General features: G+C 40.3%; 1 protein-coding gene across 5 annotated transcripts in view; it reads left to right on the top strand.

The window, feature by feature from the left end:
• TANGO6 (transport and golgi organization 6 homolog) overlaps positions 1–18,670 on the top strand; it is a 180,659-nt gene that overhangs the window by 48,834 nt on the left and 113,155 nt on the right. For all 5 annotated transcript variants that reach the window (XR_016035983.1, XM_088830977.1, XM_088830976.1 and 2 more), the window contains exons 11-13: positions 386–577; positions 8,829–8,963; positions 17,404–17,880. Coding sequence is in view for 4 of the 5 variants with exons in the window: in XM_088830977.1 (XP_088687103.1) it covers positions 386–577; positions 8,829–8,963; positions 17,404–17,880 (804 nt within the window). In the remaining variant the exon portion in view is untranslated. The remainder of the gene's footprint in view (positions 1–385; positions 578–8,828; positions 8,964–17,403; positions 17,881–18,670) is intronic.

Raw genomic sequence — 18,670 nt, 5'->3', positions numbered from 1 at the left:
GTCAGACTAGTTCTTTGTGTGTGTTTATGATTTTTATTGTAAAGTTTAGTGTTTTCATATACTTGGCATCATGATATATGTATTACTCTGCAACTTACATTGGGATCTTCCAACTCACATATTCCATTCAGTTGTGTTTTTAAGATTATATTGATATCTGTGTAGATCTAGTTCATTTATTTCAACTGCTGCAATATAGTAAATACATTATAGCTTATTCATTCTCTTATCGAAGGACATTTGTTTCCAGTTTTTGGCTATTATAACTAATGCTGTAATGAACAGACTGGTTCTCCATATACACATTTCAAATGAGTTTTCTGTTTTTAAAGTCCTTAGTTCTGTAGGATTTTTCTTTACTTTTTCTTTTCTCCCACACTCTTAGGAGTTGACTCACGTGGCTGTGGAAGATGAAACAGAGTTAAAAATGAAATCTTTCTCCAACAAAAGCCTTTTGGAATTAGAGCAGCACCAGACTCTTCTGGTGGAAGGTCAGGAGCGGAAGCTGCTGGTTCTCCAACTGGTGGCTCTTCTGTGTGAGAAAATGTCTGAGCAGATATTCACCAACATCACTCAGGTCAGTGGCTGCCACATAACGGATCCCAGCCTGGTGGTATTTGTCTGTTTTGGTTTCTTTCATTCTTTCCCAAAGATATTTTTTAAAATGTCACTACTGAAGTGACTTAGCAGCAGCAGCAGCAGAGTGTGTTTAGAGACACTTGTATCAGTGCTACCTGGAATTCTGGTTAAAAGTAAATTACTGAGCCCACACCAGACTAAGAGAATCAGTACTTTCATAGGTCCTGGGAATCGGCATGTTTGACAAGCTCCTGAAGTGGTTCTTGTGCACATAGAACTGTTTTAAATATTTATATATCTCAGTGGTTTTCAACTTTTGGTGCAAATAAATTGCCTAGGATCTTTTTCCTTATATTGATACCCAGCCCACTTTTAGAGATTCTGATTCAGTATGTCTACATTAGAGTCTGGGCATATGTATTTATTTTTTAATCTCCATAGATAATTTTAATGTACACTAAAAGTTGAGAATGAGGGACTTCTCTGGCAGTCCAGTTGTTAGGACTCTGGCCTTTCAATGCAGAGTGCATGGGTTCAACCCCTGGTCTGGGAACTAAGATCCTGTAAGCTGTATGTCGTGGCAGAAAAAAAAAATGTTGAGAATGATTAAAACTCAAAAAATTTGAAAAAAAAATCACTAATGATAAGATCACATTGAATTTTACAGGTCCTCTTAACTCATAGCTTATCACAACCTGTGAAGTGTTTTCGTTGCCTTTTTATTTTGCCTATGAAGATTACACATTTTATTTAGTGCTTTCAGGATCAAGTAACTGTGGATTAGATCAGTGCTTGAATTTAATGGCTCAGTCTTTTTTTTAGCCAGCGTTTTTTATATATATATAAATATATATATATATATACACACGTATATATATATATATACACGTATATATATATATATACACATATATATATATATACGTGTATATATATATATATATACTTATTTATTTTTGGCTGTGCTGGATTTTTACTACTGAAGGGGCTCTTCTCTAGTTGCAGCAAGCAAGGGCTACTCTTCTTTACAGTGCAAAGGCTTCTCGTTGCGGTGACTTCTCTTGTTGTGGAGTCTGGTCTCTGGGGCCTGCAGGCTTCAGTAGTTGTGGCACTTGGACTCAGTGGTTGAGCTCAGGGGCTCGAGAGCGTGGCTTCATAGTTGTGGTGCATGGGCTTAGCTGCTCCACAGCATGAGGGGTCTTCCTGGACCAGGGAATGAACCTGTGTCTCCTGCATTGCCAAGCAGATTCTTTACCTCTGAGCCACTAGGGAAACCCTTTGCCAGCATTTTTTATAAGTAGGAATTAAAAGTACTAACGCATAGGCAGTGTAGTCATATTTTACCCTTTTACCACAGTTGGTCGTGGCTTGGTTGGTGAATAATCAGCTGCAAGATGGTCTGAGTGTCACACTTAAATCTGACACTCCAGCTCTTTGTATCGTCATTGTCCTCTGCCTTCGGGTGTTGCTAAGCAGCATTTCACTACAGCTCCTGCTGAGAAAATTTGCAGCTGCCTGTCAGCTCTGACTTATCGTGCCTGTTTAATGAGATTTATACTCATGATTTCTTTTCTGGCCTCTTATTCCTTCAGTTCATTGACCCTGTATTACTCAGTAGGGTGATTTGTTTCTCCTGTGTTTATATCAATTCGCTAAAGAATTTTTCACCCAGACCTTGTTTTTGTCTCAGAATGCCCATTGGAAAGGGAAATGGTTTAAAAACTGATATGACTTAAACTTTCCCACTTATCTCCCTTTACACCTAATTAAGGAACAATGGCATTAGGCTGATACAAAAGTGATTTGTCCCATTAAATTTTCCTTCATCTGAGGTTGAACTGTATCACGACAAAAAGGACCACACAAAACCTCACTGAACTGCATCTTGTAGACTTACTGATGGTGATAATTTTGGAATATTATTTTGAAATACATACATGCATATGGATAAATTATAAATAATAAATAAGCTATAAGTAATTTTGTTAATATCATTAGGAATGAAGACTTTCAGTATAAGAAATAAAAGAGTTTAATGAATATAAGTAGAACCCCTATCACATTAAATTTGAACTGGAAGTGAACTCATAGTTTATTTTTCTCGTTTTTAAAAACAGATATTTCCTAGCTCAGTCCATTGTCAGTGCCAAGAAGCAATGACAGTCCAGTAGCCCTAAGCATCACTAGTACCAGATTATAGTTTCTAATCACCACTTCCTACCAAAAGAACACAAAGCTCATTGGATTAAAGGTTCATTCACGTCCAGGACAGAAATTGTACAGTGTAAGCCTCAGGGCATCTTGTTGTGCCTGAAAACGAGGAAGCGATCTGAGTTTAACAGGCTCATGTCAGTAGCGTTCAGAAGTTAACTTGGAGGGCTTTCCGCTGACCACAGGTAGGACAGTTTGAGCATGAAAAAGAATAATGCCTGCAGTGGATTGAAATGCATCAAGCTCCGCCGCAAAAGGTATCTCGTAGGACATCTTTGGAGGTTCCTAGGTGATCATTTCACTACTTTGTAAATCAATAAATACAGGGAAAGAATAAGACATTTATCTTTGCTGTGGGAACTATGTTTCCATGTAATTAGTCAATGAAGAAATTATTTTCTTTGTGTAAGAGCCACAGCTGGAAAATTCAAAATGAGAACTAGAAAATTATATCAATATTTTGCAATCCCCTAATGAAATAATTGATTGAGGTAGCAATCATCAATGTCTACAGAAACCATTAGGGATACTGTATAATGAATGTGTTAGCCCAGATATACCCAAACCATCTGATCCTTTCTTCTCCCAGCATTTAATTATAAAAACTTTCAAATTTTAAAGAATTTTTAGTGATTATCTGGATATCCACCACCTAGATTCAGTCATTAGTCTTTTACTGTATTTGCTTTATCATATTTTTATCTATATCTCCATCTGACTGTCCATTTTATTTTTAGTGGATTTCAGGGTTAATGCTAATATCAGTATGTTGTTGTTCAGTTGCCCAGTCATGTCCGACTCTTTGACTCATTTCAGAGAGTCAAAGAAAGAGTGTCAGTATATGTTTCCCTGTATATTTCAGCTTATTCTGATTAATCTTTTTTGTTTGGTTGCACTGTGCGGCTTGTGGAATCTTAGGTTCCCAACCAGGGATTGAACCTGCACCCTCAGCAGTGAAAGCAAGTAGTCCCAACCACTGGACTGCCAGGGAATTCACTGGGCTGAGTAATCTTAACATCACTATAAGAAGAGAAGTAGACATTATTATGTGCCTCTCGCATAATGCAGTACAACGTATGCCATACCACCAGGAAGTGTTCTTCGTCTCCAAACCCCCAAACAATATAAAACAGCCCTCCCCCACCCCACAGGATAAAGGAGCAAATTAAGTGCAGTGAAGAAATAATTAGCCAAATTCATGATGCAGGAAATTCCATAGTATAAATGACCCAGTTTCTTCATCAGATAAATGGCATTAAGGAGGAACAGGGCTGTTGCAGCTTAAAAGGGACTTGAGTCCTATCAGGGAAGTGTAATGAGTGGTTCTTGATTCAGACAAACCAATTGTATCAAGACATTTTTGTAAAAGTCATGGACCCAGTGTTAAAGATATAAGGAATTTGTATTTTGTGTATTTGTAGTATGGTAGTTACGTAAAAGGGGCTTCCCAGGTAGCTCAGTTGAGAAAGAATCTGCCTGCAATGCAGGAGACCCCAGTTTGATTCCTGGGTCAGGAAGATTCCTGGGTCAGGAAGATCCCCTGGAGAAGGGATAGGCTGCCCACTCCAGTATTCTTGGGCTTCCCTGGTCACTCAGACAGTAAAGAAGAATCTGCCTGCAATGCAGGAGACCTCGGTTTGGTCCCTGAGTTGGGAAGATCCCCTGGAGCAGGGCATGGCAACCCACTCCAGTATTCTTGCCTGGGGAATCCCCATGGACAGAGGAGCCTGGCGGGCTGCAGTCCTTGGGGTCGCAGAGTCAGACATGACTAAGCGTCTAAACACAGCACAGTTATGTAAAAAGACACATCTCTCTGTTTGTTACAAATGCATATTGAAGGATTCCTGGATGAAAGATGAAAAATTTTAAAAACTGCGTTGGCAAATGGAATATTAGTATGTGAGATAATGCAGAGAAGAATGAGGCATGGAATGGTCTTTACTGATTGAGAGCCCTGTTCCAACTCGCAAGTTCTTTTATTCCATAAATATGTATTGAGGGCCTGCTATGTGCCACCTACTCTTCTGGGTATCAGAGACATAGCAGTGAACAAAACAGACATATCTGTGCTCTCATGGAGCTTACATTCATATATATATAGAGAGAGAGACAGTAAACAAGCAGAGATACACAACATGTTAGACGGTGATAAGCACTAGAGAGAAAAAAATCTAACAAGGGAAGGGATGGTGAAGGGAGTGTGGTAAGGTAAATAGGATGGTTGTGGAGAAACTCACTGAGAAAAGTAACTTTTGAGCAAAGATCTGAAGCAGGGAAGGAGGGAGCCATTGATATATTTAGGGGAAGAGTGTTTCAGATGAGAGGGAGTATGCCCAGAGTATGGCAGGATCAGCAAGGGGGCCAGTGTATATGGAGTGGATTCCCTTTTTCCTGCCCTTCCAGGAAATTGCCACCCTCTGCACCATTCTGTAACTGGATCACTGAAATTGGCAGAGTCAAAGGGGTTCTATTTTCATATGTTACATTTTTTAACATCAGTAACACCTGCACCTGCTCACTGTAAAAATATTTAAGCACATAGAAGTACAAATTTTTTAAAAAGTAGAAACTTCTGATGAAAGATGCTATATTGAACAAAAGATGGTGTTTATCTGTTCCCTCTGGAAACCACAGTGACCAGCAGAGCAGAAGAGGAGATACAGTGGGTCAAAGAGAGTAACAATATTTGGAAACCTGAAGATAGTAGCAACTTCAGAAAATGGAAAGCTAAGCCTCTTGATGAAAGTGAAAGAGGAGAGTGAAAAGTTTGGCTTGAAGCTCAACATTCAGAAAACGAAGATCATGGCATCTGGTCCCATCACTTCATGGGAAATAGATGGGGAAACAGTGGAAACAGTGTCAGACTTTATTTTTTTGGGCTCCAAAATCACTGCAGCTGCTGACTGAAGCCATGAAATTAAAAGACGCTTACTCCTTGGAAGGAAAGTTATGACCAACCTAGATAGCATATTAAAAAGCAGAGACGTTACTTTGCCAACCAAGGTCTGTCTAGTCAAGGCTATGGTTTTTCCCGTGGTCATGTATTGATGTGAGAGTTGGACTGTGAAGAAAGCTGATCGCGGAAGAATTGATGCTTTTGAACTGTGGTGTTGGAGAAGACTCTTGAGAGTCCCTTGGACTGCAAGGAGATCCAACCAGTCCATTCTAAAGGAGATCGATCCTGGGTGTTCATTGGAAGGACTGATGCTAAAGCTGAAACTCCAATACTTTGGCCACCTCATGCGATGAGGATGAGGAAAAGACTGGAAAAGACTCACTGGAAAAGAGTCTGATGCTGGGAGGGATTGGGGGCAGGAGGAGAAGGGGACGACAGAGAATGAGATGGCTGGATGGCATCACCGACTCGATGGACATGAGTTTGAGTGAACTCCGGGAGTTGGTGATGGACAGGGAGGCCTGGCGTGCTGTGGTTCATGGGGTCGCGGAGAGTCGGACACGACTGAGCGACTGAACTGAACTGAACTGAAGTGCTTGCATGAGAGAAGTCAGGAAGCAAAGCCATGTGCCTTGAAAGAGCTGTTAAAAGTTTTTTGAAAAAAGGGGGAAAAAAAGAAACCACTTCTTCTTGCAGAAGCCTGGAAGGACTGGGGGCACCAGACGAGCCCTAAAGATGGAGGTGAATTTGAACCATGTTGACAAGCTCCACAAGAGTCAGAAGACTATTTGACTCCTTCTTTAACTTTGTACAGTCACCTCCCCTCCCCAGCAGAAGACTGGAGGTTTATTGTTGAGACTTTGAACTTGGCTGATGCAGCACGCTGCAGAATGGGAGGATTAAGTTGAAGTCTGCAGACTCAACAGTGAGGCCTCAGCTCCCTTACAGTCGTCTGTAAGGGCAATGTTGGCAACAGGTTTATGTATCCCCAAAGGATCATTGTGACGATTTAAGTGAGTAAATACCTATAATACATTCAGAACAGTACCTGGTAAATTGTAAATGCTTACTATTATCACTAAAATAGCTAAGTAAAACCAGTTGCCTCTGTAGAATCAGATGGGGGGAAATAGGGTAGGGAACTGCCATTTTTTCATTATAAACTTGCACGAGTATTTGGCTTTTAAAATTACATAGTTTTACAAAAGTGTTCAAGTAAAAAATATAAGGTGTCTTCCGTTGTCTTCTCAATATACATAAATTCTAGAACCAACAGCAGTCACATACCTACCTATTCTCGTGGCTGGCAGTTCATAAAATCACAGGAAATGATTAGTGGGGGAGGAGGTGTTGTCAAAATGGGTATAGAGGTTTTGTTGTTACAGGAAATTTAGGGGCAAAGGTACTTCATAAATAACAACAACAGCTGGCTGTCATACCGGTTAACAGCGCCCAGGTTTTTTTTTCTTTTAATACACATACAAATGCAAAGTTTCTTTCTTAACAAAATTAGGATCATACTACTAGTTTAGCAATATTAAGCATAGTAGATAGATCCGTCTATGGGTGGGTAGATAGATCAGTAAGTAGTTAGGCAGAGAGATGGAGGAGAGGAATTTAGAAAAAGTTGGAAGGCTAGATAATTCTGTTCCAGCATTTTAACAGTGTATTTGTGCTGAAATAGAAGCTTCCTATAATCAAGGAGTTCTTTAGAAGACTCTTTGAAGGCAAAATAGGTGGAACCCAAGATGGTAGATGTACCAGTTTCTCTGGGAAAAGCCAATGTCCTTAACTTCTAGTAATCCATACGTGAAAATTGCCGTAACCCGTGTTGTTTATTCCAGTAAGTGGAACTTTTAATAACCTTTCTAGTTTCCTGCCTTAGCTCCAAAAGACAAGTGTTAACAAGCCATTCTCCTGACTTTTAAGTCTGCAGTAAGGATTGTAGCATAGCATGTGATTTGCCTAGAGAGTTGAACGTACAAGCTTGCATGTTATTTAGAGGCTTATTGTGACCTATCTCAGCCATCCCATTTTCAAATTGATTTTTCCCTTTTGAGCCATTAATCCTAAATGTAAGTGTGAGTGTGTGCACATGTATCGTGTGTGTGCACATATATGGGTATGTGTAGGTGTCTTTTATTCAAATGTGTTTCTACTTAAGATGATTAATCAAAGCACAGTTAAAATAATGCTGACCAAATTAATTCCATTTAAGGCTTAGTTGTTATCCAGATGCTGTGTAAACTCCTACATGTGAATAAACTTAATCCTTTAAAACCATTCAGTACTTTAAAAAATGACTCTGGATTGGCCGTGCAGATCATTTGGGGACATTGAATTCTAAATAAAATGAATGCCTTTTTGCATATTCTTTGCCTACTAGAACTAGACTATCAAAATGGGAGTAAGGAATATTTGAGGAGGAATCCTCATTAGGAGAAGCAGATCTAAGACTTGGAGATGGTCAGAAATTTAACAAATCATCTTTCATTTAAATTTCCCAGCAAAATTCATGAAAAGTAAAGGAAGGTAAGATGGTGTATTGAAAGATTTGAGAAAGTGTAAATGGAGTTTATCATTTATTGACTGTATGGCTTTGAGCAGATCACCTCTTTTTAAAATTTTATTTATTTACTTATTTTTGGCTGTGCTGGGTCTTCGTTGCTGCTCAGGGGCTTTCTGTAGTGCTGGCGAGCCGGGGCTACTGTCTAGTTGCGGTCCACAGGCTTCTTACTGTGGTGGATTCTCTTGTTTCAGAGCTTGGGCTCTAGAGCCCAGGCTTAGGGCTTATGCCCCACGGCATGTGGAATCTTCCCAGACCAGGGTTTGAACCCATGTCCCCTGCATTGTCAGGTGGATTCTCAACCATTGAACTATCAGGGAAGTCCCCCAAATCGCCTCTCTGAGATTCTTCATCTGAGAATGAGGACAAAAGGACATCCTAGAGTTGATATGACACTTCGGTGAACTGGAGCACCATGCCTGCTACACAGTAGCAGTTGTTCTTGAAGCTTCTCGCTATTGTGATGTTGATGAAGAAGATGAAGATGTAGACATCAGATGTAAAGAGAATTTTGAGTTGTTTCTTTTTTTTTTCTTTCTTGCTCCTTGCTGATTCTAAATTTCATTTCTGTGGTAGGTTGTGGACTTTGTAGCAGCAACCCTGCAGCGAGCATGTGCAAGCTTGGTCCACCAGGCAGAGAGCACCGTGGAGTCCCAGACACTGAGCATGTCCATGGGGCTGGTGGCCGTCATGCTGGGAGGAGCCGTTCAGGTGAGTTGGAGAAGTGATCCAAACTTGAAAGGAGGGAGAAAAGAAAAACATGTTGCTTCCCATCCATACCCTTGTGAGAAGTCAGAATGGCTGCTGCACACAGGAGAACTGGGATAAACACGTCAGGTTGTTGATAAGAATTCTCTCCAAGTAGAAGACAAGAAAATGGTACCACTTCCTCTTTGTTACCTGGATAGACTTCCCCATCAAAAGGGCAGGGCCCTTTCTGACCTGGCACAAGCTGGATTTGGAAATACCTGTTTTTCATCTGTGGTGAATACTGGATTCTCTGGCCTTCACTGTGGTGGTTCTCTGAAGCTCAGCCCTCGTCGCTGCTGCTGTTGTCAGGGAAGAATCTTTGTAATCTACTGCCTGCATAGGATTCCATGTTTTCAATAGTTCCGTTTTGGCACAGGATCCATTGTTCAACTCATATCATGTGTCATGTTAAAAGTTTTGTTTCCAGTGCATGTATCTTTTACATACTTAATTTATAATTTTTTAACTTTATTCATTCAAAAAATGTGTATTGCCTACTTGTTATGTGCCAAACACTGAGCCAGAGTGCTGGAAATGGGGCAGTAGACGAAGCAGACATGGTCCCTCCTGCCATGAAGCTTAGAACCCAAGAGGGAGTCAAGCATTAAATGACTGTGTCAAAAAATCGAATTGAGTGAGGTGCCTCAAACAAGAAGTAGAGGGTACCGAGAGAACATAACAGTTAACCTAGGCTGGGGAGACTTCCATAAGGACTGTCTGCAAGTTTAAGCTAAGACTTGATGCACAGGAGTTTGGGAGTGTGTGTAGGGCAGATGGAGGGGCCTCTTTCAGTGACGGAGCATCACGTATGAGGACTGGAAGCAGGAAGGAGCTCTGTACACTTAAGACACTGATAGAAGGCTGTGTAGCTGAACTTGGAGACCAGGAGTCTGAACAAGGTGGAAAAGTAAGTACCTGTGTGTGTGACATACCACATTAGGTTAGAAGACTGCGAGAAAGTGAAATAGGATTAGTGCAAGTATTATGAAATCTTCCCTGAAATCAAACTGGACAGAACTCTTAGCAACGAGTAGGGAACTCCTCTGGGAATGGATTTTTGAGTTTAAGGATTAAATTCTGATACTGATTCTTGATCTGTTAGAATCTGCCTCTCTCTAGCTTGTCTTTTAGGAGAAAAATTTTATTTGGGCCTGCTGTTAATGTGGAACCCATTTTTGGTAGATTTACTTAGCACTCCTAATTTTTTATTTTTTTGGAAAAAAGCACTTTTGGTTCAGTTGCAGTATTATATTCCTCCTGTTAGCACTGTCAAGGAGGAGTTCACCAATAAAACTGTTTTTCTCTTTGGCTGCGCTAAGCAGCATGCAGGAATCTTAGTTTCCCTGACCAGGGATCGAACTTGCCCCCCGCCCCCCAACCCCTGTCTTTGGAACGTTGAGTCTTTATCACTGGACCACCAGGGAAGTCCCTGGAATAATTTTTCTTAATTTGTACTGTTAATGGATTTAGTTGACCTAGTTGATGTGTATTTTTCTGGTTAAGTATTGATTTGAATAGTCTTTATTTCCATAGTTGAGAGTGTGGTTTTTTTGCTTATTTAACACTTAGAATTTCAAACCATGTCGCAAATGGAAAACAGAACACAGAAATCTCCAATTCCTGTTTGAAGTCCATCATTGTGGGGCTGGCTATGCAGATTAGTCCTGTTCTAACAGATATTCACTTGACTGATGCAGATGTAGTATAGCCTTTACCATGACCCTGCCCTTCCATGAGCCATCCTGACTCACCGACTATATCCTGAATTCCTCTGACTTTGCAGTTAAAGTGAGCATAACACGTCACCCCTGTACCTTTGCCCTAGATCTATTAATTTTTTTTCTCTTTGATTGAAGGATTTATAAGTGGCTTCTATAGTAATGCTAGGTTTTCTGTCTTTGTATTAGAAAAAAAACTCATGATCCTGAATTATGTTTTCAGATGTTCATTGTCAGTCTAGGCTAGGTTTTTGGTTCAAAGTCTAGAAGGTTGCATTGTACCTATCCCTGATCATGATTCATTGTTTTAGCTAATGAAATAGAATCTAACAGCTTTTGAACCTTTCTTTCCTTTCTAATTTATGTAAATAAGGTGATTATTAGAACATAGTGTCTAAGAAGAGGAGTTGATTTGAAGAAAGTATAGGCTTAAGGCTGCTATCTAGACAGCTGTAATCCCAAACGTATTTTCTAAATGTCAAGACTGATCATCAGTAAAAGTATGGTGTTGATGACTTCCCTGTCCCCTCAGGAAGCAGTTTATGCATGATGTTCCAGGGCCCACAGAGTGCTCTGAAGCCCTGCTGCATGGAGCAGACATGGTCTTGGAGGGCTGGAACTTGAACCCAAACCTTGAGATTTCATGCTGTTAATACTTTTCCAAGAGTATCATAGGATGAACTCATTCAGGAAATGTTTATCAAGTGTCTATTCCCTCATGGAGTTTACCTTCAAGTTCCACTTGTAAGTAAATTCAGTAACATTATAAATAAGGACCTAGACATATAAACTGCTCAGCTAGATATCTGAAGAAACAGGTGATATACAAAAATGAGAACACAAGGTAAATGTAAATATTTTTCAGAATTAGGAATTTTTCGGTCAGCATTTTATTGCTGGAAGAGACTTTTGGATTCTTCCAAAATAATAATTCTCACTGCAGCAGGTAAGGCAGAGTGAGGGTGTGTTTGTTCCCCAGGGGAGCTTTGTAAAGTCTCCTGTGGGGGGTTTTCAGGTACACTGGCTGACCACCCAAGTTCTCCTCCGTTGCAGGGGTCCCTAACCTCCAGGCCAAAGACCAGTGTCTCCTGTCAGATCATCAGTGGCATTAGGTTAGAAATAAAGTGCACAATAAATGTAATGCACTTGAATCATCCAGAAACCATCCTTCCCACCAAGTCCACGGAAAAATTGCCTTCCAGGAAAAACCAGTCCCTGATGCCAAAAAGGTTGGGGACCATGGTCTTAGAGGACGTGCCCTCTCCGACAACCCACCACCCTTAATCCCACCCCTACTGATCTAACCACCAGTTTCTAAATTTGAGAATTTGCAGAAATTTAGAACAAGTCATTAATCTAACTTCTACTCCAAGTTATTACCTAACTTCCATTCCTAAAGGAGATTATAGAAGTGGGCTGACAAAGCACTGCTCGTTCTGTTCCTGAAGCATTCCAGAAACTGGGAAAGAGGCAGCCAGATGAAGGAGTCTGTCACTGACTTGTGGGATGCTCTTTCCAGCCTCAGGGCTTTTACACAGAGTTCCGAGACCTGGATGTGCGATCTCTGCTGAGAAGCAGTGGCAGGAGGAAAAATGAGGACTGTAGTCACTTCTCAGTTGTGGTAGTGGCCCTTGGTGACCCTTGAAAAATAATTGATAATTAATGCTTCGGTTTTCTCATTTATCAATTAAGTAAATATTACTTTATACCTCAAAAACTTTTTTGAACATTTATAAACAAATAGTTGGCACTTGTAGTCTTAGATTTCCCTGGTTATTCTCATAGTGAGAAATCTGTAGCCTTGTGAAGCTGAGCGAATACATAACTTTCGTTTCGTTAGAAACTATTTGGTTCAGAATCCATGTAGCTGCCCATGGTGATTAGAGAAGTTACCTAGTGGAATAAGATGAATTGCACAGTGACCAAGTTTGAAAACAGGGAGAAAACGTGGCTATTTTTTGAAAGTAGATTTTGTATTTTAGAGCAGTTTTAGGTGCAGAGCAAAACTGAGCCGGAGGTACAGAGATTTCTTGTACATCCCCTGCCCCCACACAGGCAAAGCCTCTCCTGCTGTATCAACATCTGGCTCCCAAATGGTACCTTGGTACAATCCATGAACACACATTGACACAGCATTATCACCTGCAGTCTGTGGTTTCCATTAGGGTTCCCTTTTAGTGTTGTACACTGTGGGTTTTGACAAATGTATAATATCCACCATTATAGTGTTGTACCTAATAGCTGGTCTGACCCCAAAATCCTCTGCTTATTCATCCCTTCCTCCCCCTAACTCCTGATCTTTTACCGTCTTCCCGTTTTGCGTTTTCCAGAACATTGTGTAGTTGAAATAGTATACTCTGTAGCCTTTCCAGATTGGCTTCCTTCACTTAGAAATACATATTTAAGGTTCCTCAATGTCTTTTGTGGTTTGATAGCTCATCTCTTTTTAGTTCTGAATAATATTCCATTGTCTGGATATATCACAATCTGTTTATCCATTCACCTACTAAAGGACATCCGGTTGCTACCAGGTTTTAGAACTTATGTGTAAAGCTGCTATAAGCATCTGTGTGTAGGTTTTTGTGTAGACATAAGTTTTTAGCTCATTTGGGTAAATACCAAGGAGTTCAGTTGTTCAAGTGTATAGTAGGAATATGTTCAGTTTCGTAAGGAGCTACCAGACTGTCTTGCAAAAGTGGCTATACCATTTGGTTCCTACCAGCACTGAATGAAAGCTTCTTTTGTTCTGCATCCTCATCGGTGTTTGGTGGTGTTAGTGTTAGAGTCTAGTTATTTTAATGGTTGTGTCGTGTTATCACATTATTTTAATTTTTCAGTTTCTTGATGACATGTGATGTTGAGCGTATCTTCAGTTGCTGTCTTTGGTGAGGTGTCTGTTCAGGTCTTTCACCCATTTTTTAATCGAGTTCTTTGTTTTCTTATTGTTGAGTTTTAAGGATTCTTTGTGTATTTTAGATTATTGTCCATTATCAAATGTATCTTTTGCAGATACCTTCTCCTAGATTGTGGTTTGTCTCGTCTTTTCTCTTGACATTGTCTTTTGCAGAGCAGAAGTTTTAAATTTTAATGTAGTCCAGCTTCTCAGTTATTTCTTTCATGGATTTCTTTGGTATTTCACCTAAAAAGGCCATTACCAGATCTGAGGCCAGCTAGATATCTCTTACATTATTTTAGAGGAATTTTACAGTTTTGCATTTTACATTTAGGCCAGTGATTGATCCATTTTTAGTTGATTTTTGTGACAGTATAAGGTCTGTGCTATGAAAGTGCTGCACTCAATATGCCAGCAAAGTTGGAAAACTCAGCAGTGGCCACAGGACTGGAAAAGGTCAGTCTTCATTCCAGTCCCAAAGAAAGGCAATGCCAAAGAATGCTCAAACTACCGCACAATTGCACTCATCTCACATGCTAGTAAAGTCATGCTCAAAATTCTCCAAGCCAGGCTTCAGCAATATGTGAACCGTGAACTCCCAGATGTTCAAGCAGGTTTTAGAAAAGGCAGAGGCACCAGAGATCAAATTGCCAACATCCGCTTGATCATGGAGAAAGCAAGAGAGTTCCAGAAAAACATCTATTTCTGCTTCATTGACTATGCCAAAGCCTTTGACTGTGTGGATCACAATAAACTGTGGAACATTTTGAAAGAGATGGGAATACCAGACCACCTGATATGCCTCTTGAGAAACCTGTATGCAGGTCAGGAAGCAACAGTCAGAACTGGACATGGAACAACAGACTGGTTCCAAATAGGAAAAGGAGTATGTCAAGGCTGTATACTGTCGCCCTGCTTATTAAACTTATATGTAGAGTACATCAAGAGAAATGCTGGGCTGGAAGACGCACAAGTTGGAATCAAGATTGCCGGGAGAAATATCAATAACCACAGGTATGCAGATGACACCACCCTTATGGCAGAAAGTGAAGAGGAACTAAGAAGCCTCTTGATGAAAGTGAAAGAGGAGAGTGACAAGGTTGGCTTGAAGCTCAACATTCAGAAAACGAAGATCATGGCATCTGGTCCCATCGCTTCATGGGAAATAGATGGGAAAACAGTGGAAACAGTGTCAGACTTTATTTTTTTGGGCTCCAAAATCACCGCGGATCCTCATTGCAGCCATGAAATTAAAAGACGCTTACTCCTTGGAAGGAAAGTTATGACCTACCTAGATAGCATATTAAAAAGCAGAGACATTACTTTGCCAACCAAGGTCCGTCTAGTCAAGACTATGGTTTTTCCTGTGGTCATGTATGGCTGTGAGAGTTGGACTGTGAAGAAAGCTGATCACCGAAGAATTGATGCTTTTGAACTGTGGTGCTGGCGAAGACTCTTGAGAGTCCCTTGGACTGCAAGGAGATCCAACCAGTCCACTCTAAAGGAGATCGATCCTGGGTCTTCATTGGAAGGACCGATGCTAAAGCTGAAACTGCAATACTTTGGCCACCTCATGCGACGAGTTGACTCACTGGAAAAGACTCTGATGCTGGGAGGGATTGGGGGCAGGAGGAGAAGGGGACGACAGAGAATGAGATGGCTGGATGGCATCACCAACTCGATGGAGGTGAGTTTGAGTGAACTCCAGGATTTGGTGATGGACAGGGAGGCCTGGCGTGCTGTGATTCATGGGGTCGCGGAGAGTCGGATACGACTGAGCGACTGAACTGAACTAAAGGTCTGTGTCTAGATTCATTTGTATGCCTGTGGATGTCCAGTTGTTCTAGCACCATTTGTTAAAAAGTTGATCTTTTCTGCATTGTAGTGCCTTTGCTTCTGTCAAAGATCAGTTGACTGTATTTTTATGGGTCTATCTATGGTCTCTCTATTCTGTTTCACTGGTCTATTTGTCTTACTTTTTTTTTTTAAGAAGAAATTGTTACATATACTAGAAATGAAAAAGAAGCCATACAGTATAGGTATAAGTAGATAGTCTCATTTCAGATATTTAAAAAACAAAGACACATGATACTACAGAGGCACTGAATGAAGTCCAGCATGGTGATAATGCTAGCACAGTTATCCTAAAATATCTTTTCCAGTACCATATAGATTTTTGATAAAATGGACCTTTTTCTTAGGTGATATATATTTTTATTGTGAAATCCCAGGTACAAACCTGACATATATCTCAAGTTTTCATTTACTTGGGAAGAAAGTGATAGAGAAAATGAACAATATCAGTTCTGTGAAGCTGAAGTGTAATATGAGAATATTATGTAGGTCCTATGAAAATAGTTGGTTAATTGATTGGTTGGTTGGATAATGAAGTGTGTGATGAGTGAGTAGTAAATGCCCTGCCTTGTTCTAAAAAGGATTTAAGATGTGTAAGGTTTTCAAATGATCAGGGCTTCATGAAGCTTCATATGACAGTTTTTCCAGTATTTTCAGATGGAAAAGGATCACCACCGATTTTTCTTCACTGACTTCTCATGCACCTTTCCTAGTAAGGCTTTATTAGAACAAAGCTTCTAGAGAGAATAAAATCTTTAGTTTTCACTCTCATTTTCTAGGGGAACTTCCCTTCTGCCAGTTACCATCACAGTCCCTTCCAGGCCTGAGGCACCCTTGTATGCTGACCAGCCATTTTAGATCTTGCAGTTAAGAATAGCTTTACTCATTCAAATGAGACTGTGTATCATTTAGTTAAGAGTGTGGACTCTGGTGCCAGACTTATTAGGTTCACATCTTACCATCTTTCAGCTTTGTGACTTTAATTAAATTAAAAAAAAATTTTAGCTACACCACCCTTCATGTAGAATCTTAGTTTCCTGACCAGGGATTGAACCTGTATCCCCTGCATTGGAAGTGTGGAATCTTAACCCCTGGACCACTCATGAAGTCCCTCCCCTGTTTAACATATAGATAATAACAGTAACTGTTTTATAGGGCTGTGAATATGTGTGTGTGTGATTTGTTTGTTTATTCACAGTAAGTACATTCACATAGTACTTACTGTGTGTCAGGCACTAAGTACTTTGCTAATGTGAACTCATCTTTATATGGCAAAAGGTACATCCTAGTAAAAAATATAATAATACAATACAATTCAAAACAAAAGAATTTCACCATATGACTGGGTATTAAAATATGTCATGGTAAGAATAGCTGTAGATGTTTGACAGAAAACAACAAAATTCTGTACAGCAATTATCCTTCAATTAAAAAAAAAAAAAACTGTAGAGACAAACAGGTCTAAGAGGTAAGTGACGGGTACAAAGGATGAAAACAGGCTATTCCCAGAAGAAGAAATGTAGACAGTTAGTAAACATGGAAGGATGCTTAACAGTGTTATTAGTCTGATTAATGCAAATTAAAATAATAATAGCCATGTTTGCCCATCAGATTATAAATATTAAGAGTAATAATATGCGAGGGAGTGGGGAGGGGAAAAAAGAGTAATAATATTTGTTCCTGATGTGCTTTTTAACTTAGAAAAGTACCTGTACACAGTAAGTATTCAGTAAATGTTAATTATAAGATCATAGTGTTAGAGTGCCAGATTCAGGCTACATGCGAATTACACCAGGAACAAGGTTTGCTTCCAGCCCCTTTTTCTTAGCATCTGTTGCCTTGTGCTCCTATTAGTGTCATATTGTGCTCATATTGTGGTCATATTAGCATCTGCTATGTTAATTTGGGTTTGCATTTTTTAAATTTCACTTTGTAGTTGAAGTCAAGTGATTTTGCTGTCCTGAAGCAATTGCTGCCTCCGTTGGAGAAGGTCTCCAGCACATACCCTGACCCTGTCATCCAGGAACTTGCTGCTGATCTCCGCATTACCATCTCTACTCACGGAGCCTTTTCCACTGGGGCTGTCAGTGTGGCTGCCCAGAGTACCCTAAACAAAAAGGATCCAGAAGGTAAAAGGGAAGAGCAGCAACAAACCAGTTATAAAAAATACAGTGATATGTCCCATAGCCACCATGAACCACAGCAAAGCCATGTTGCTTCTCATGAAGGCCGTGAGCCCAGCACCATTGCAAACCAAAAATCAGGAAGTGTAACCACAGAAGAGCTCCAGGAAGCTCTTTTATCAGCTTATGATCCTCAGATTCCAACACGGGCTGCTGCCCTGCGAACTCTTTCTCGGTGGATAGAGCAGAGAGAAGCAAAAGTCCTTGATGTGCAGGAGAAGCTTCTCAAGGTGAGTAGAACACACTCAGACACATACACGTGGTGAGTAGAACACAAACACACAGTGAGTAGAACATACTCAAACACACACATACACACACACATGGTGAGGCCACTGTCCAGGAGCCTTGACTGCGTGTCAGGCCCTGTCCTGGGCCACCCTTGAGGAATTTGTAATTGTTCTACAGAAGCAAGACTGAGTTGAACATGAGCAGAAGGCCAGAGTTTTTACAGGCTGTTACTAATGTCAGTTCAAGAGCTTAAGTTTGCAAAAGATTTTTTTTAATAAATTAGAACAGATTCAAGGTTATCCCAGTAATAACATCTCTGTCTTGCCCTTGTATTTCCATATGCTTTCTTGTGTGCAAGAGAAAAGGATCAAATTATAGCAGATATGCCATTCATTGAACATAGCCCCAGACCTGGCCTCTTGTGTGTCAGGGTCTGTAGTCTGTCATATCTTTTCTAAGAATGGGCTATCTACTATGGGCTGTAGTGGAAAAAATGTGAGAATTGTTCTTCCAGATTTTGGTTTCCATGCCTACTTTTAATGTACACTAGACTCGATGGACATGAGTTTGAGTGAACTCTGGGAGTTGGTGATGGACAGGGAGGCCTGGCGTGCTGTAATTCATGGGGTCTCAAAGAGTCAGATATGACTGAGCGACTGAACTAAACTGAACTGAGACAACTTCAAGAAGTATCTTCGCCTGATCGCTACCCTTTTTTTACCATTATAAAAATGGAACTTCAAACATGTATACTATTTTCCCCACAAGATTCACAGTCAGACCAGTATC

The sequence above is a fragment of the Moschus berezovskii genome, chromosome 22 (genome assembly GCF_049115385.1).
Source record: "Moschus berezovskii isolate FMDL1 chromosome 22, NW_MosBer_1.0, whole genome shotgun sequence".
NCBI lineage: Eukaryota > Metazoa > Chordata > Mammalia > Artiodactyla > Moschidae > Moschus > Moschus berezovskii.
The sequence above is the reverse complement of the archived record's forward strand: the minus strand, read 5'-3'. Positions and strand labels throughout refer to the sequence as shown.